The sequence below is a fragment of the Manihot esculenta genome, chromosome 14 (assembly GCF_001659605.2).
Source record: "Manihot esculenta cultivar AM560-2 chromosome 14, M.esculenta_v8, whole genome shotgun sequence".
NCBI lineage: Eukaryota > Viridiplantae > Streptophyta > Magnoliopsida > Malpighiales > Euphorbiaceae > Manihot > Manihot esculenta.
The window spans coordinates 8,789,153-8,809,492 of record NC_035174.2 but is presented as its reverse complement, the minus strand read 5'-3'; the positions used below and the strand labels follow the sequence as shown (position 1 = coordinate 8,809,492).

General features: G+C 34.7%; 2 protein-coding genes across 2 annotated transcripts; both read left to right on the top strand.

The window, feature by feature from the left end:
• The first annotated feature begins 2,959 nt into the window (after positions 1-2,959).
• LOC110631112 (rust resistance kinase Lr10) lies at positions 2,960-6,297 on the top strand. The gene is made up of 3 exons (XM_021778828.2): positions 2,960-3,892; positions 4,604-4,659; positions 4,893-6,297. Exons 1-3 carry the CDS (start codon positions 3,084-3,086, stop codon positions 6,041-6,043), a joined length of 2,016 nt encoding a protein of 671 aa, XP_021634520.1. The 5' UTR covers positions 2,960-3,083; the 3' UTR covers positions 6,044-6,297.
• A 593-nt stretch (positions 6,298-6,890) lies between these two features.
• On the top strand, positions 6,891-20,028 carry LOC110599961 (chaperone protein dnaJ 15). Its single transcript, XM_021736607.2, has 13 exons — positions 6,891-7,035; positions 7,272-7,529; positions 8,757-8,880; positions 9,807-9,889; positions 9,965-10,076; positions 10,192-10,296; positions 10,392-10,442; positions 17,895-17,984; positions 18,078-18,186; positions 18,292-18,440; positions 18,524-18,577; positions 19,126-19,346; positions 19,748-20,028. The coding sequence occupies exons 2-12, from the start codon at positions 7,402-7,404 to the stop codon at positions 19,339-19,341; spliced, it is 1,221 nt and encodes a 406-aa protein (XP_021592299.1). The 5' UTR covers positions 6,891-7,035; positions 7,272-7,401; the 3' UTR covers positions 19,342-19,346; positions 19,748-20,028.
• The last annotated feature ends 312 nt before the right edge of the window (positions 20,029-20,340 follow it).

Genomic DNA, 20,340 nt, shown 5'->3' with positions numbered 1-20,340 from the left:
TCAATACCTATGCAGCTGCTTCTGGACAAGTGGTGAACTTTAACAAATTTGGCATTCTTCAGTCCTAATATGGTCTCCTCGGTAAGGTCTAATATCAGTAATATCTTTGATGTTCATTTAATATTGAGTCATAGTGCCTATCTGGGGTTACTTTCTCTTATTGGGAGGAACAAAAAATCAATTTTTTGTTTTCTGAAAGAAAGAATGTGGAAGAGGATTAATTCATGGAGCAGCAAATTCCTATCTAGAGCAGGCAGGGAGGTTCTCATAAAATCTGTGTTGCAGGCTATACCTACATATTGCATGAATATTTTTTTGATTTCATTACTATTTTGAATGAATTGCACAGAATGGTCAATGGCTTTTGGTGGGGGGTAAAAGAGATGGACGGAGGGGCATTAATTGGCTAGCGTGAGAAAAAATGTGTAATAGGAAAAAGGAGGGGGATATGGGGTTTCGGGACTTTAGAAGTTTTAATTTGTCTTTACTTGGTAAATAATTGTGAGGTTCTTAACAAATTCTAATACTCTTTGTTATAGAGTGTTTAAAGCAAATTACTTCCAAAATGGTGATTTATTTTTCGCCAATGTAAGTAATGGTGCTAGTTTTGTTTGGAAAAATGTGATGGCATCAAGGGAGTTGATTCGAATGGATAAAAGGTGGAAGGTGGGTAATGGAGAGAAGATTTTAGTGGCTTTAACTCTCTGGATTCCTAAGAAGGATACCTTTTTTGCGAATGATAGGCTCGATTTTATTGAAACCATATTTGCGTGTTAGTGAACTTTTCGAAGGTAATGGGAGGGTTTGGAACATTGCTCTTTTTATGGAGCTTTTTTCTCTAAGAGATAGCAGGGCTATTATTAGTATTCTTATTAGTATTATCAATAAGGAAGATTCCTTATTGTAGCACTTTGATAAAAGAGGTGTGTATACGGTGAAGTACGCATACTTTGTGTGTATGGATTTGCTAGGAAGATCATCTTTTAATAAGGAGGGTGAGTTGTGGACTAGTTTGTGGAATGTTTCGGTCCCTCCAAAAGTGAAGGATTTCTGTTGGAGAGCTTGTAGAAATATATTGCCTACAAAGAATAACTTAAGACAAAGGGGTGTGGATGTGGATACTAGATGTCCTTGGTGCCATGAAGATGAAAGTATCAATCATATTTTGTTGTATTGTCCTGTATCCAAGGAAGTTTGGAGGTTAGAGGAAGTGGGAGATTTGCAGCCTAATGATAATTTTTTTTAATTTTTTACTGCAGATTTTGAAGTCCCAAGACAATATTCGAAAAATCTTTGTACTGGTCTGTGCATAGAGATTATGGTCAGCAAGGAACTCATTATTATGGAACTAGATACAAAATTCAGCAGCTCACCTTGTGGAAGACGTCATGCATCATATCTTGGATTGGAAAGCTGCTCAACGTGCTGGTGCTTTGTATGGAAATATCATTGCTACTTTATATCAGGACATGAACTTGTTTTATTCCTCCAACCCTGCTCATGATCCTGAAGCCATTCCTCTCTAAATTCGTGCGTCATCTTCAAGTTTGACAATTTCAGTTAGCTTTGTCAAGTTGATGGGGTTTTATTTCAAAATCAAGATTTTATTGGCTACGGTTTTGTTGTGAAAAATTCTGAAGATATATTTCAATGTGATATTTCTGGTTTTTCGGAAGGTAATAGTACGCCGATAATTGTTGAAAGTTTAGCTCTCCGTCACTGTTTGCTCTTTGCGATAAAATTTTACATTTTAATTGCTGCATTCTTATGAACTGATTCAAACTCTTCAGTCTCCACATTTAAATATTTCTGAACTTGATTTGATTTTGAATGATTATAAATCTTTATTAGACTCTAAAATTGATATGATTCGTCGTCATACTACTCTAACCACCCATATTTTGGCTAAAGAATCTATTAAGTATGATCGTCTCTTTATTTAAAATAATATTTCTCTTTATTTGATAGAATTTTATTAATACAATCGATAATTTTACTTTAAAAAAATATCTTATAAAAAATATCTAATAAATTTTGAGTTCTAACACATTCTATTAATCGAAAAATCGGATATTCTTTACTTGAACGGTGGTGTGAGTATTGTAGCCCAACAACAGGACCACTATCAGACACTAGTAACATCCTGAAATTGACGTCAGTCCGAATGTTGTAAGAGTAGTGATTCAGCTATCAGTGGTGGTCCTATTGGAGATAGAAACTTGCGAATCAGTAATATGTCTCTACTTGCGTTTTGTTATTGTCAAGCTCTAATTTCAACAAGACATTATATCACCATTGATTAGTTTTTTTTTATTTATTTAATTATAGTTAGAAATAAACTCTTCAGATCAAATTATTGAGACAATTATAATATTATCAAATAAAATATGTTGGTTAAATTTTTAAAAAATACAAAAAAAAATTAATGAATTATGAAATAACAATTGTTGGATATTAACAATTGTTTGTCCAACAATTATAGTTAGTTGTTGGATATTAACAATTGTTTGTCCAACAATAACAATAATGATACTAGTTAATTGATAGTGATAATAATCAAGTGACGATAATTATTATCAATGATAATTAATGAATTATGAAATAACAATAAAAAAATAAGATTTAAATTTAAATTTATTAATCTAAATGAATTATATGCTTCAGTTATTAAATTAAGTTAGATTAAATATAATTTTTATATTAATTGCACTTATAATTTAATTTGATAATAAATATATTTAAGTAAATTTGAGTGATTTTAAATTTTACTCTTCAATTTTTGATCACTATTTTAAAAAATAATTGTTATATTAATTAAAGTATAAAATTAACTACATAATATAATTAATTATTATTTTATTCTATTAAACCTTGATTTCGAAATATCAAATGCAGGGTTAGTGTCCGAACCACTGTGGCCTAGTTAATATATTTAATAGCCTGTATTTTCATGCCATGGTCCATCACATGAATCATGTAGTCAGTTAGTCAAACTTGCAAGCCAACCGTGCCCCCCTGCAGAAACAAATGCTATACGTTCTCGATGAAACTCAATCAACCTCCATACTCCACATTACTTAGCTATGGTGTTCAGAGCTCTGCCTTCTGCTGTTCTCCTTCAGATCACAGTAATATCACTGCTCATTATCCCAATCTTCACTCACTCTCATAACACCACCTCCGCTGCCTCTTCAGACGACGAGTTTTGCTCTCTTTTCAAGTGTGGTGGCATCACTTTCCCCTTCCCTTTCTCCTCTGCTCTCACCTTCGGTTTAGCTCCTCAAGACTGTGGCCTCCCTGGCTATCAGATCACCTGCGACGAAACCTCATCTCTCTCCGGCATCGTTCTTTCTGGCAGGCTTTACCAAGTGAAAAACCTTTTTCTATCTGAGAGACTCATCACTGTCATTGATATCCAACTTATCAGAGACTTGAAGGCTGGCTCTTGCACTTCTTTACGTAATCTCACAATAATGCCTAGTGCTTACATTCCTCCTCTTAGCCTCCCTCATTGGGCCATTAATATTTCTTTGTTTCAGTGTCCTAGCCAGCTGAAACTTCCACAGGAGTTTCTTGAAAAAGTGGTGAGTAACGTTACTTGTAGCGGCGGCGATGCGCTTTATCTATGGCAGAGTGGGAGTCAGTTTGATCCACCAAGACTCAGCCCTCCGTTAAAACTGAAGGGTTGCAGTTTGATCAGGGTTCCTGTGTCAATTGCTAGCTATGGGTTCTTGATCAATAGGAATAGGAAGCATAGGATTGAGCTGGTTGATTTGTTGGCTGATGGGTTTCCTTTGACTTGGCCAAATTTTGAGGAATGCGATAGCTGCAATGCCACAGGTGGACGGTGTGGATTTGATGGTAATTTAAGGAGAATTGTTTGCTTCCACGGGTAAGTTATTATTTTGCTTCATTTGGAATTCCACAAATAATCTAAGCGATTTTTTTTCATTATATTTGTTAATTAGCGCTAACGTGAATACTCACCGTACAATCTCTTTTAAAAAATTAATTTTTAAAATAGATAAAATAAAATATTACAATAAAATTATTTTAATACGATTGAACCTTATTGATCGGAAATGTAAATTTTTTTTTTGAAATGGCGGAAATGTAAAATTTTAAATGTATATATATATATATATATACATATAAAATATAATTTAATTTAATGATTAAAAATATATATAGATTTAAATTTCCATTCTCATTCTCTACTTAAAAGAATTCTTTATGGGATATTATAACGAAGGAAACTGTCTGTCAGACTAGCAACGTCCAGCAGCGTCATAAGGGCGGGCAACAGTTTAGTTTGTCGAATCTGATTTGTCAAATTGAAACTAAGTCAAACAATTAAAATATGGGATACCGACATCTTCCTAACCATGTTAGATATTTTTTTGGCATTTGTGGCTCTGCATGTCTTCATAATAAATCTAATTAAATGCTGCTTCTTTAATTTCCCTATTCTTCCTGGTCCCAGAAAATCATTTTCTTCAATTTCCCAAATCGAACCAAGTTGTCGGGTCAATTTGAATCCGACACAATGAGTTACTACCTTAAACCACCAAGTTAATTTTATTGTCTGTTTGTGACCTTGCAGAAAGAAAATTTTGAAGAAATGCCAGAAGAAATGGATAAAGTGGAAGATCATTATAGGTATTGCACATATTATGTTATTATTAAATAATAAAATAAAAAAGCGTATCTATTTATTAATTATTTTATTAACGTACGTATCTTTATTTAAATGGTTGGTAGTACTAAATTTTCCGTGAAGTGTACTAGGATATTTTTTTTTTATTTTTTATTTTTTGGTTGGTTGTTCATCTTCTTCTCCATATATATGCCCCGAAGCTTCTCGATCACCAAGCTTTGTGGCATATTTGCAGGTATTGCAGCAGGATTTGCAGCCATTGTTGTTATTATTCTAGCCTGGAGAAAACGAATTTTTCTTACCATGATACACACAAAGAGTCAAAGTACAGAAGAAGGAATAAATGCTAAGCGGTTTATTAAAACATATCGATCAGGTTTACTAACCAACTACACCTACAACGACATCAAGAAAATGACCAAAGGTTTCAAAGAAAAATTAGGTGAAGGAGGATGTGGCAATGTCTTCAAGGGAAAATTGTCGGACGGTCGACCTGTTGCGGTGAAATTGCTGGAGAAATCTAACAACATAGGCCATGATTTTGTCAATGAAGTTGCCTCCATTGGTAGAATACACCATGTTAATGTTATAAGCTTACTGGGTTTCAGCTGTAATGGTTCAAGACAAGCTCTCATCTACGAGTACATGCCTAATGGATCATTAGCAGACTTGTTGTCCGATGAAGAGTTCTGTCTTTCGTTAGGATTGCCGAGGATGCTTGAAATTGCCATAGGAATTGCTCATGGGATAGAGTATTTGCACAATGGTTGTGAATCACGAATACTTCATCTCGACATAAAGCCTCAGAATGTGTTGCTAGATCAGAATTTCAATCCCAAAATTTCAGACTTTGGGTTGGCAAAAATATACTCTCGAAGTCAAAGTGCAGTGTTCATGACAAGCGCAAAGGGAACAATTGGCTACATTGCTCCGGAGATTTTCATGAGAAATTTTGGGAATGTTTCTCATAAGTCCGATGTTTATAGCTTTGGGATGTTGTTACTAGAGATGTTCGAAGGGAAGAATCGTATCGAACCGGCCACAACCACTTCAAGTGAAGCATATTTCCCAAGTTGCATATATAAGCTGGTTGAGCCAAAAAATTTGGAGTCTTATGTATCTATGACAGAATACGAGGATGCTAAAACAGTAAGAAAGATGGTTATGGTAGGTCTATGGTGCATTCAAATAAACCCTAAAGAACGTCCGTCAATGACAAGAGCGTTAGAAATGCTAACAGGGGATGTAGATGCCATTGAAGTGCCTCCAAAACCCTTATTGTTTTCTCCTCCTCGTTTGCAACAGGAAATTGATATTGCTTCCATTGATGAGAGTGATATCAGTGAATTGACTTTCACTTCAAACAGTTACGAGATAGAGAATTGATTAAGAGACTACACAAGAGAGCTCAAAATTCTTGTCATTGAAGATCCATACGTGGAATATGCAAAAGATGTAGGTCGATAAGTTTTGTGGCGAAAAAAGTAAATATTAGCTTAAAGCCAAATTTGTGCCATATTCGATCTCTTTATTTTTGCTTTGGATGAGAATTTCATACTCTTCACTTACAAATTGTGAGAAATTATGTATATATCATTCAGTATATTACATTTCATAAATATGAATAATTTTTGTTTAAATTTAGTTTACCACATATTTAAGAAATAAATACTTATATCTACTTTGATATTTATATAATTATATTATATAAAAATTAGATGAGACGCTATTATTTATATTTTTAAATTTATGATAAATTGAGAGTAAATAAGTTTTTTTATTTTCCAAAGAATATATATGAAGCATAGTTACTTTGATAGGTTTGAAGCATGTTCAATCATTATTTCAAAAAGAAATAGAATCAAACTAATAATGTAAGTTTGAAATGAATTGGACCTTTCAGAATAAAATTTTAATTGAAATTAAAGGAGTTCGAATATTTGTAATATTAATTGAGTTTGAGTTGGGTTAAAATTTGAGGGGATTGTTGTTTAATTTATTTTATAAAATTAAAAAATTATTTAAAATATGATATATTTTTTTAAATGTAACTTACACTCTACTCGCTTATTTTTTGCATCCATGATTAAAAGTGTATTAAGATTCAATGATAGAAGGTAACAAGGTATTATTTCCATCTTAGTATCTTTTCGTTCTCTTTAACAAAGCGGGAAAAAATAAAAGCTTATTTTAAAATATTAAATAACAAATGTCAAATTATATATAAAAAAAAATTCAGCTTGATTATATAGTTGGAATCAGTTGGCTCAAAAAAAGCAAAAGAGGTGAGAAGAAGAGCCGAAGAAAAGAAGCGGACCAGACCAAAAACCTCCGTACGTCATGCATCTCTCTTTCAATTCTATTATCACCACATAATTGTAAGTTTCAAAAACCCTAGCTACCTTCTTCAATTCCTTTCTTCTAAATTTGTAATGTAATGTAGAATTAGCAGATCTTTCCAATTTTCAATTCGTTATCACTGATGTTTCAGTTCGCCTTTTTGTCTTCCCGAGTAGAGGAAGAGGGATCCGAAAAAGTGCTTTGAATTGTGTGAAATTCTTATGCGATTATATTATTTTTTTTATTGGCTTTGTTTTACATATTTCGACGGTAGATTGCAGGATTCGGTTGCACGATAGCTACAAATTGAATTGAAGGCATATTGTAGTTTTGCTGATTGGGGTGAAGCAACATAGAGAGAGAGAGAGAGAGAGAGAGGGAGGCGGCTTTGGAAGGAGGTGGGGATGGGTTCGAAGAAGGCCGAGAGTACATCAGCTCCAGTTATTCGACGAGACCCGTATGAGGTATTGTCCGTATCGAGAGATTCTACTGATCAGGAGATTAAAACTGCTTACAGGAAACTAGCTCTCAAGTAAGTTCTATTTAATTACATGTTCTCTGTTTCCTTCATTTCTATGAATTTTTTGGAATTTCGTGTGCACTACGACGACATTGTATAGTGTGAGTGATTTTTGAGCTAATAGGTACCGATGTAAGATTAGGAATGCAGTTTTTTGTGAAATTAAGTTTAGTTGATAGCTCAAGCACAGATCAACGAGGTTTTAGTGTGAATAAGGAAGATACTTCACCCAAATTAGAAAGATGGCTGAATACTTCAAACATGCTCAGTTGGGAAATTATATATATGTGCTCAACTGGATATCAATGTAATTTAATCATGTCCATGACTCAAATGTTGTACAGATATGACTCGGTTCATGTTATTAATGACTGTTTCACACTAATTCAGTTCCATCTTTTTTCGTATAAGTTGATTTGATCATCCAAAATGGGGCAGTAGGTGGCACTCATAACCTTTTGAAGTCAGCGAGTTTTATGAAATCTTTAATGCCTTGGCAGAAAGAAGAAACAATAGAGAGGAGGGAAAGCATTTAATGAAGATATCAGAGAGGGAATCTGCTGCATTCTATCTGTATGTAGATAGGAAAGAAAAATAAACATATATTCCGGAGGGAAAAGTTGAAAAAGTATAAAAAAATAATTCTTGTCCCATTGAAATGTGCATGGCTGGAAAGTTTAGGAGCCTCTGGAAGGAAGGATAGCCCTCTCAAAGCAATATCTTCACATGAACTTTTTGTTCAACCAAAACGAACAAAGTAACTGAGGCCCATTCCTCTTCCTCTTCCAATGCCCTTCAATTACTGAATTTCTATCAAATAGTGGGTGTAAAGTTATTTTTATGGTATATAGTTTGGCCTTATGAACTGAACTTCTGTTGAATTGGAGGCCATTGGTAATTCTCTTCCACTTTTAAATCTGAGGTTTATATCTGTGGACACGTAATGTTATGATCTTTAATTAACTCCATATCATCAATTTTGTTGATGGCTTCATCTGAGTTTTGCATGCTATATCCACTATCCAGGGTGATGGTTACATATTATTGTTGTAGTACCTTTTTCAATGGATATGAAGTGTTTATGTTAAATTGGTATATATCCTTTTGACAATATGTTAAGTATTCATTGTATTGCATCCTTTAATTTTCAGTAAGATGGTTATTTTTTCTATGTCAATGCCACTTCCATTGCTTTGTATGCACACATTTAATCTTGTTGTCGATATAAATCATGGGCAGGTATCATCCAGACAAGAATGCCAGTAACCCTGAAGCTTCTGAACTTTTTAAAGAGGTTGCATATTCCTACAGCATCTTATCTGACCCAGAAAAGAGAAGGCAGTATGATAGTGCAGGATTTGAGGTGTTTTTTCCTTCAGCTTCTTTACTTTTTCCTGTTTATGACATCTTCAGTGTGATGGTTGATGCTGTGTCATAAAAAGGACACTGGCACACTGCACAATGTGGGGATTTAGGTGCTTCTTCCTTAGTTCAATGTGAACTGAAACTCCCCCATGGAAGTTAGAACTTAGCAGGGAGAAATCAGGATAATGTTCTCAGCTCCCTGCTTCCTCTTCTTCTTCTCTGTTTCTGTCACATAGATGCTAAAATGGTGGGCTAAAGCTTAAGTTTTGGAATTTGACGTTTTGGATGTATCAATGGGTTTTGCCTGTAGCTTAACTATCATTATGGGCAGGGAGGCTGTAATAAGCTTGTGATTGGTTTTAATGAATTACTCATGCTGACAAGGTGAAAAAAAAAGGTTCTATTGGAGGGTTTTGCTGTGATTGAACCAAAGAGCTAAGTATAGGTTTATACTTTACAATATGCTTGATAACATAGCTTTTGCCCTGCAATTTGTAGGATGTATTTTCTAGGTGAGGAAGAGTTATTACTAAGTTTAAGGGCAACAGGTGTACCGGAAATGATAAAAACAGTGATTGTTACCCCTCATAGCATATCCCAACTAACTTCTCCATGTGGTGGGGCCCATCTGTGTATGGACAGAGCTAAAGCATGCCATGATGCTCCATTCTCTGTTTTCATTGTGTGCTGGGTATATATCATGTCAGCATTCTGGATGCAGAGATGCTGCATTTCCTTTTCTTTCTATTCGTAGTATCACTTGTTAATTGTGCATGATGTTATCAATTCAACAATTCATGTGAGATTCAACGACTTCTTACTATCGGTGCTGTTATTTTCTTTTTCCCTGTTTGCTTAATATAATATGTAGTTTCTTTGCAAAGACATCCTGATCTTTTGGAATCTATTACTGAATCTTTTCAGGCTCTTGATGTTGAAAGCATGGATATGGAAATTGATTTATCTAATCTGGGTACTGTCAATACAGTATTTGCTGCATTGTTCAGGTGAGATTGAGTTGAAAGTATGTGGGGTTTGTAGTTTGATTTAGCTATTTTTAAGGCCCTTATTCTATTGTATAGCAAGCTTGGTGTCCCTATCAAAACTACAATTTCCGCTAATGTTCTGGAAGAAGCTCTGAGTGGAACTGTCACAGTCAGACCCCTTCCTATTGGAACATCAGTTAGTGGAAAGGTGCTTAGCTTTTCTTTCTGATATAGGTTTTCCGTATTATATATATTTTTTCTTTTCCATGAGCTCCTTCATCTTTTCCATGTACTATTTTTGTTTATTCTCTGTACTGTTGCAGGTGGACAAGCAAAGTGCCCACTTCTTTGGCGTAACAATAAATGAACAGCAAGCAGAGTTGGGGATTGTTGTGAGAGTAACTTCATCTGCACAAAGCAAATTTAAGGTTGGTTGGTGTTAATCCTTCTTTGGATCTGCTTTTGAAATGTGATTCTTTTGTGCAAAAACTAATGCTTGATGTTGCACTTTTGTAATTTTCAGTTACTTTATTTTGAACAAGATGCCAATGGTGGCTATGGTTTGGCATTACAGGTATTTATCATTTGTAATAATGCTTTCCAGTTTCTACTCTTTACCCCGCTCCCCCTTTCTTATCTCATTTCAAAACTTCTCTCTATAAGTTCGCTAAATCCTTTTAGTGGCATATGAATGTGAATATGTCATGATTAAAATCATGTTTAATCTAAAGTAACTAAAACTAAAACATCAATTAATAATGTTAACACTTCAATGTTGATTAAAATTTTCTGATTTGCGATTTGTTATTTGCAATTACAAATATCATTCATGAGTTGTTGAATTTACTGTTTGAAGTAGCAGACATTACAAAATTTTATTACCATAAAAAAAAACTGATAATAAAGGAGGGGACAGTGAATACCTGTTTTGTCAAAAGAAGAATTTTTAAGGAAGTAGATCATTCATCTGGCAAAAAGAAATAAACTAAGCAAAAAGGAAAACATAGTGCAGGAGGCAACAAGAATGATATAGAGGCTAACCCTTTGTTTGGATTGACAGAAAATAAGGAGGAAAATGAGGTTGGAAAATATAAGGGAAAAACGATTTTCTTTTTGTTTGGGAAAGGGAGGAAAATAAGATGAGGAAGGAAAATAAATGGTTATTTTCCTTTGGCACAATCTCTCCAATTTGGAGAGAAAATAGAGAGAGATGGGAGGAAAATATACTATTTAAATTGAATTACAATTATGCCCATATATAATTAAATTATAACGAGCTTGCTCGTGAATTTAGAAACGTGCTAAGTTCACGACTCTTAACAAGCCAAATATTGCGGAACTCAAACAGAGTTTGTTTACTTAACAAGTGTAAAAGTTATGCTCGAGCTCGGCTAATTTAAAAAATGAACCGACTCGATCGAACTTTTATTGAATTGAGTCTCGAATAGCTTACGAAAAGCTTGGTTTGGTTACACCTCTAAGAACTAGTAGTTTTTGGTTTTGGACTATTCTTAGTAATATCCCCTTGAAGGCCTAAACTCCCTAGCTTGAACGAACAAAAAGATAGGATATGAATCAACACAATTAGTTCCATCAAGCTGTTAGGAAATCCAGAGATTACTGCAACCCAAACACGCAGCGGAAAAATTAAAAAATCTCTGATTTCCTTCTCGGGATCCGTATGCTTCGTTTAATTCGAAAGGAAGGATAAGCTACTAACCTGTTAGACTCGACGAGAAGATACAATCCCGGACTCAAGGTGCTGCTTTTTCAACGAACACCCGCTATGGTATCCACACGAACGTCTCTTATCTTTCTGGAGTGCTAGCTCACTCTGATGGATAAGCTATGTGCTCTCGATCTGCAACTCAAAACGAATTCTCAAAAACGTTTCTTCCATTTCGCAGAAGCGGTTTTTATTCGTTTTTAGTCTTTTGTTTTCCCACAACTCTTTTCGTGAAAGAGTTGTGTTCATAACCCACTATCACGATCTCGCAGATACTCAAATATCTTATGTGATAGAGTTGTGTTCATAACCATCACAATCTCGCAGATACTCAAATATCTTATGTGACAGAGTCCTTTATCTATAACAGTTACAGATAGACTGCAGATCTTTTTAAATATTATTATCTTATAATAATAAATAATTAATATTAATAATAATAACACTTTATTATTATTAATTATATTAATGCGCTTTAGGTTTTTAGCCCATTAATATGACATAGCACATCAACAACGTTCTTTTGTGTGTGACCCAATAGGCTCACATTAATTGGCAATAGGCCCAGTCCTACAAGGCCCATAAATCATAAGCGGCCTCTAGCAAGACATTATGACTACCCAATTAATATGAAGATCGATAGTTCGATAAAATCTAATAAATAGAACATGTATTAATCCCTTTGTTACACGATATCTAGTTTGAACATAAGTGATGGTCAGTGTCAAACTTATAATGTTCAAACTTATGATTTCTCGATCTCTAAGTAGACTGATAAATTCAAATGATATTGATCACACTATCAATTCATTTGAGCACAGCCATGCATTTCTCAGTCTCACTTATCGAGGGGCCTAGAAGATATCTCTCTCAAAGAGGGACAAATTCTATCTTGATTGTTTAATATCCTCTACATAATTTCTGTTATGCTCAATCATAACCTTTATGATTGTCCGATTAAAGACAATGTTTGGTTATGTCAAAACATGGCAGTCCTTATGTTGGAAACTATGACAATCTCAAGTCAAAGGATTAAGACATAACTAGTTTGAGATTCACTTATGACAATAACCCATGTAGTGATCTCAGTGCGGGTCAATCCAATACTTTGTTCTCTAACAAGTATCTATGATTATTGAATTATATTAACATATACATAATTATCTCATGATTATCAATCAATAACCATACTAGTTATATTTTATTATTATCAATATAATAATAAGTAATCAGGGATGTTAATCATTATTATATAATATGCAAACAAATAATAATGATAGTAAAAACCTCTTTTATTAATAACTAAAACGGCATACAAAAAGGTCCAAGATAATGGTCTAGGGCAAATACACTAACACAAGCTTCACTGGACTGATTTTGAAAGAGGGGTTATCACTTACGAAGTTGTTTTTGTTTCAAACACAATTTTTTTTCCCTCAGTCATGATTATTGGAACAAGAGAAAATAACACTGAAAAACAAAAATACGAATCAGATAAAGAAAAAGTGAAAACTAGGTCAAGAACAAGGGCGGGCAGAGGCGTGTAATGAAGATCTCAGGAAAAAGGGAAGCTGGAAAAACTGTGGAAAAAGGTCCGCATGCTTTGAACAGTACCATTAAACAGCACACACTGTACTGATGAGCAGTTCTGTCAATATACAAATTTCCTATTTATATTACAAGTATTTGACCTAAATAGGAAACCAAATAATGTAATGGAATCATAATATATGATTAATTATAAAGCAGTTCTTTTTCTTCTATTAACATGTCAGATTTCCATGGATATTTCATCTGACTTTTGAAGTTCTCACAATGGTATTGGCACTTGTATCTACCACCATTGCATGGCTTTTGTAGACCTACGAGAATTTTCCTTTTCTCTGCTGTCTGGTTATTGTAGAGAAAATATTTATGTGATAATGTTCTTATTGGTAGCTTTAGTAAGCATATTTAAAACATTTGCAGTTTTGGCTGTTGAAACAGTGATGAAAAAAAAGAAAGAGAGAGATTTTGAGAGAAAGATGCTTTATTATTTCCTTTAAGACAGTAGGGGTATATATACTACTTACAATAATAAATTAATTCCCTAATTATAGCCTAATCATATTTCAATCATATTACACAATCATATTCCTAATTATGTACACAATCACTACAAATATAGGCTATTTATTGAAAGTATCTCAACACTCCCCTCAAGCTGGAGCATACATGTCATATGTTCCAAGCTTGTTACAAATATATTCAATTTGTGAACCCTGAAGAGATTTTATGAAAACATCCGCTAGTTGGTCATTTGAGTTGATAAAACTAGTAGAAATGCATCCCGACTCAATTTTTTGTCTAATAAATTGCCAATCCACCTCAATATGCTTCGTCCTCTCATGAAAGACGGGATTTGATCCAATATGGAGAGCAGCTTGATTATCACATATCAGCTTCATTTGGGTAGTATCGTCATGTTTCGATTCCTGAAGGAGTTGTTTCAACCAAATGAGTTCGCATGTTGCCAAAGTCATAGCTCGATATTCTGCTTTTGCGCTTGATTTTGCAACCACACCATGTTTTTTACTTTTTCAAGATATAAGATTCCCTCCAATCGTAATACAATGTCCTGAAGTAGATGTCTACCTGAAGGAGAACTTGCCCAATCTATATCAGAGTAGTCAACAATCTCTGAGTGACCCTTGTCCTCATAGAGTAGACTATGTCTTAGAACTCGTTTGATATATCTAAGAATGCGAATGACTGCATCCAGTGACTACTGTAGGGGGTTTAAAGAAATTGACTAACTATACTTACAACAAAGAAAATATCTGGTTGCGTGATAGTGAGATAATTGAGCTTGCCAATTAATTTTTTTATATCTAGTAGGTTTTTTAAGTGGCTCCCCCTGTTTAGGAACAAGTTTGACATTTGGATCCATGGGAGTGTCCACATGTCTACAGTCTAATATGCATGTTTCTTTCAATATATCCAAAGCATATTTCCGTTGATAAATTGTAATACCTGTTTTAGATTGTGCCACTTCAATCCCCAAGAAATACTTCAATTTCTCTAGGTCTTTAGTTTGAAAATGACTGAACAAATGTTGCTTAAGCTGAGAGATTCCATCGTGATCATTTCCTGTAATGAGAATATCATCAATATAGACTACCAAGTAGATGCAACTATCACCATTATGACGGAAAAATACGGAATGATCGGAATTACTTTGAGACATTTCAAACTGTTGAACTACAGTGTTGAATCGTCCAAACCATGCTTTTGGAGACTGTTTTAGTCCATACAAAGAGCGCCAAAGACGACACACTAAGCCTGATTCCTCCTGAGCAACAAACACTGGAGGTTGCTTCATGTAAACTTCTTCGGCGAGCTCTCCAAAAAGAAAGGCATTTTTAATGTCCAGTTGATAAAGAGTTCAATGATTTATTGCAACCAATGAGATAAGGAGGCAGATAGAAGCTATCTTGGCTACTGGAAAGAAAGCATCACTGTAATCAAGTCCAAAAATCTGTGTGTAATCTTTAGCTACAAGGCGATCAATTTTGCTATCAGATTCCACCTTAACTATGTAAATCCATCGACAATCAACAGTAGATTTGTCAGGTGGTAAGGATACCAGTTCTCAAGTCTTATTGTTATGAAGAGCAGTCATTTTCTCAACCATAGCATTACACCAACTGGGATGAGCTTCTCTAACTATCTTGGGTATAGAGATAGCAAAAACAAAAGTATAATAGGAAGGAGACAAACGATGGTATTTACAAAATTATAAATGGAATGAGGATTTCAAGAACAACGAATACCTTTTCGAAGAGCAAGAGGGGTAGTTGTTACTGTTGAAGGCATGACCGAAGTCGGTGATGATGGAATAGAAGGTGAGTCATTAGAAGTACCTGCATCAAGGGGAGAAATATCATTGTTAAGTACCTGCATCAAGGAGAGAAATATCATTGTTATTAGCAGATGGGTGAGGCCGACGTGTGGTCTAGGTGATGATGGAACGGAAGATGAGTCATTAAAAGTACCTGCAGCAAGGAAAGAAATATCATTGTTATTAGCGGATGGGTGAGGCCGACGCGTGTAGACCTGAAGAGATGGCATAGAAGTGAGAGATGGACATACTTGAGGCAAATGAGAGATAAGAGTCGGAGGTATAGGCAAAACTCTAGGAATAAAGGTTTTGTGTGCTGGATTAGAAGAAAAGTAAGGAGAGGTTTAAAAAAAGGTGACATCTGCGGATACAAAATATCTATTAGTAGTAGGGTCATAGCATTTGTAATCTTTTTGAAACCATGAATAGTTGAGAAAGATACATTTAACCGTGAGAAAGATACATTTAACCGATTTGAGCTGGAGTTTGTCTTTGCCAGGAGTATGATCATGAACAAAACATATACATCCGAAAATACGCAGAGACAATTGGTGGAATTCTAGTTAGGCAATAGAATAAAATGAGGATTTTGATGCTGCAAAACAGAGAAAGACATTCGGTTAATCAAGTAACATGCAGTAGGACAGCTTCCTCCCAAAAAATGCAATGGAATATTGTGATGTAGGAGTAAGGTGCGAGTTGTTTCAATCAAATGCCGATTTTTTCGTTCGGCAACTCCATTTTGTTGTGGGGTATGAGAACAAGAAATCTGATGAGTAATACTCTGAGTAGAAAAGAAATGAGTGAATGAAGAAGACAAATATTCTTTTGCATTGTCACTTCGCAATATCTTAATGCGAACACCAAATTGATTATGGATTTCAACATAAAATTTTTTAAAAAGCCAAGTGCAACGAGAATAGTTATCAATAAAGGTAACAAAATATTAAAATCCTAGAGTTGTACTAAACCAACTTGGACCTCAAATATCTGAATGAACAATATCAAACATAGAAGTAGCTCTATTATTAACTGACTTGGGAAAAGAAGTTTGAGTTTACTTCCCAAGTTGACAAGACTCACATTCTAAAGAAGGCAAAGAAGAGAGACCAGGAACCAGTTTTTGTAACTTGTTTAGACTTGGGTGTCCTCAACGACTATGAATGAGTTCAACGGAGGTGGTAGACACAAAAGCACTTGGAGGGTTAGAAGTGGAAAAATAGTACAATCCGTATGACTCATATCTTGCTCCAATAATCTTTTTTGTACTTTGGTCCTGTACAACCACAGATTCAGCAGTAAAAATGATTGAACAGTGAAAATCTTTAGTCAATTTGCTAATAGAAATTAGGTTGTATGGACATTCAGTGGTGAATAAAACATTAGTCAAGGGGATAAAATGAGGGAGATATAAGTTACCTATCCCTTTAACTTGAGTTTGTGAACCATTAGCTAATGTGACTTTAGACGGTGTAAAAGGTGAAACAAGAGTAGAGAAAAGATTGGAATTACCAGAGATATGATCAGAAGTACCAGAGTCGAGGATCCATGAACCAATGGGTAAATACTTGGTTAGATAAGCAAAAGAGTTACTAGAATGAGCAATATTTGGAGAAGAATGTTGTTGAGTAGCTCGGAACTGTAGATATTCTCTGTACTCTGCTTCATTTAGAGTGACTGAATTCGATTTGGAATGTGGGTCTACTCTATTTGATTGAGTGAACTGTATTTAGGGTTATCTACTTCTCAGACATGTTGAAGAAGGAAGGAATCTGTTTCAGGACGTGAACAGTAGTTCCAAAGTTACTATGCGTGAAGGATGGGTGAAGGAGGGCTAGGTAGGTGATTGGACCTACTGGGCTGAAGTTGCCGGCGTGAAAAGGTCACTGGAATAAGGGTCACGCGCTAGCGCGTATACCGGACGCAAAAACAGAGTGGCAGTGCGTGGCGGCATTTCTGGTGATGGCGCTTCAAAGAGGTGCCGATTGAAAACCGGCGAGGTTGGTGGCCTGGACAGTGAGATTAACTGACTTCCAGAAAACTTCCAAATGAAGGTGGCCGTGGCAGATCTGTCATTTACAGATAGACCAAGATGCTTAGCTTTGATACCATCAAACAGTGATTAAAAAAAAAAAAAAGAAAGAGAGAAAGATTTTGAGAGAAAGATACTTGATTATTTCCTTTAAGCCAATTGGGCATATATACTACTTACAAGAATAAATTAATTATCTAATTGTAGCCTAATCATATCTCAATCATATCACACAATCATATCTCTAATTATGCACACAATCACTACAAATCTAGGCTATTTACAGAAAGTATCTCAACAGTTGTCATGATGAAAACCTTTTAAACTTAACTGATGCGTGCAAATTATTATTATTATTATTATTATTATTATTGTCTTCTCTGCACAGGAAGATAGTGAGAAGACTGGCAAGATGACATCTGCAGGGATGTATTTCTTACATTTTCAAGTATATAGAATGGATTCTACTGTGAATGCTGTAAGTCCTAGCTCTATTTCCTTTTCCTCTTTGTAGGTTAGTTTTTTAGTTCCTTCCACTGCTGAAGTACTCATTTGCTACATGGTGGTGCAGTTAGCAATAGCCAAGGATCCTGATGCTGCTTTCTTTAAAAAACTGGAAGGTCTTCAACCTTGTGAGATTTCGGAACTAAAAGCCGGCACTCATATTTTCGCTGTTTATGGTAGTAATTGCTTATTTTGCCCCCCAACCTTAATTGGCTAGGTGTCTTAGTTTCGTAGTGATTGCAAATTGGTCTGGCATATTTTATTCACTGAAATTTCCTTAGGGGATAATTTTTTCAAGACTGCTAGCTACACAATAGAGGCACTTTGTGCAAAATCATACGAAGATTCCACACAGAAACTCAAGGAAATTGAAGTGCAAATTTTACGAAAAAGAAATGAACTACGCCAATTTGAGACAGAATACAGGAAGGTAATTTTTTGTCCCAAGATGTAGCTCATTTGGTTGTTTAGTAGTTTATGTTTACATCAAATTCACTTGGCTATGTTTTGTAGGCTTTGGCACGCTTTCAAGAAGTAACCAACAAATACAGCCAGGAAAAACAATCAGTATGTTTCAAGACCTTGATATTCCCTATTAGGTGTTTTAATTCTGTGACAATGCTATATTTCCTGCCTTGACATGATTACATGCACATGTGGACACAATTGCTTGTCCGCATATGTGCAATCCATATATCTAGAGCACCTTTGATTACTTTCTCTGAGCCTGAGTTGATTATGGGAAATGGGATGATCTTGCTCAGGAATGACAGCAGTCTCTCTCTCACTCTCTCTCTCCTTCGCTCTCTCCTTATCTAGCCTACAACCTCTTGCCAGCTCTTCTGTACTCTTAAAATTTGTTTTCTCAGTTAATACTTAGTATCTGTGGATGATTGCCATTTTTTTCCAAAAAAGGTGTAATATTTAAAATCTACTTATTTAAATTACCTTTCTTTATGACCTGTTCATACGCTTCCCTTTTTCTTCTCTCTCACCATCGTCTGTCTTTCTATTCAATGTTTGAATGGTAGTGCCTAGTTGACACTTCATATTAGTGCATCAACTTCTTTATTTTATTGTTTAGTCAACTCTATAAATTTTTTTTTGTTCCTTAGGTGGATGAGCTACTAAAACAGCGGGATAATACACATGCTTCATTCACTGTAATGAGGACAGTCAGTAATTTAAGTAATGGAAGTACAAGCAAAGTTCCTGGTGAAGATTCAAAGGCTGAGAGTCCAGGGGAAGATGGAAGTGATGGAAAAGATAAATCAGGCAAGAAGAAATGGTTCAACTTGAACCTTAAAGGATCTGATAAAAAGCTTGGTTGAAAAAGGTAATTAAGTGATTTTATAATTCTTGGGAGGTTTGAGTGGGTTAAGTATCATTTATTAAATTCTAGGGCCACCGCTTTGTTGCACCCAAATTTACTCGTGGTATTTGTTCTATTTAGTTTTCCTTATTAAAGTTTTCTCTGAGGTGGTTTCCTTTGGCATAGGATTCTCTAAGTTTTAGGGTTTGAAGGCATTTGTATGTATAATTTCAATTCATATTTTTTCATCAAATGCGTTTCTTGTCTTTGTAGCTCAGCTGGCAACTTTGAATATATTCTTCTATGCTCTCGCTTTTTTTTTTCCTAAAAAATTCATTTTATGTTTATTTTGTAAGAAATTCTTCGTTATACTTTGCTCTTTTCTGATCATTTTGTGTTGGCAATCTCATGCATTTAACCTGAAGGATGTCAAATGACGTGTATATGTTGAGAAAATACGTGTATGGAACAGAAATACGAATGGAGGCCTACAGGAACAGTTTGGAGGCTGCAAGAGGCCTGCCCTTGTAAACAAAAATTTTGTATTGTTATTCCTACTATTGTTATTAATATTTTCTCCAACCGAATTCTGAATTATAGATTCTCATCATTTGAATTTGATAAATTTAGAGCACACAAGGTAAATTCTAGTTTATGGAATGTATTGAAAAATCGTTCATTTAATTTTTTAATTGTCGTTAAATTATTTTGTCCCCCCTCTAAGTGGGTAATTGTTTTATTAAATATGCACAGATAAAGTAGCTGAATTTAATAGTTTTAGTTGTATTATTTTCATCAACAATTTCTTAAGAATACAAGAATTTCTGTTCAGCATTCGTAATTCTTGCATGTAAAGAGACCTAATGTTAGTATTAGTGGTTGCTTTTGGGTCTTGAAAATAACTTGGCAAATGAATCTGGTTATTTAGTCAACTAATTAATATCAGTGAGATCATTTAATTCGTGAATTTATTATTTTTTATCTTTATCTGGACAACTTTTCATTTCACTACAAATAC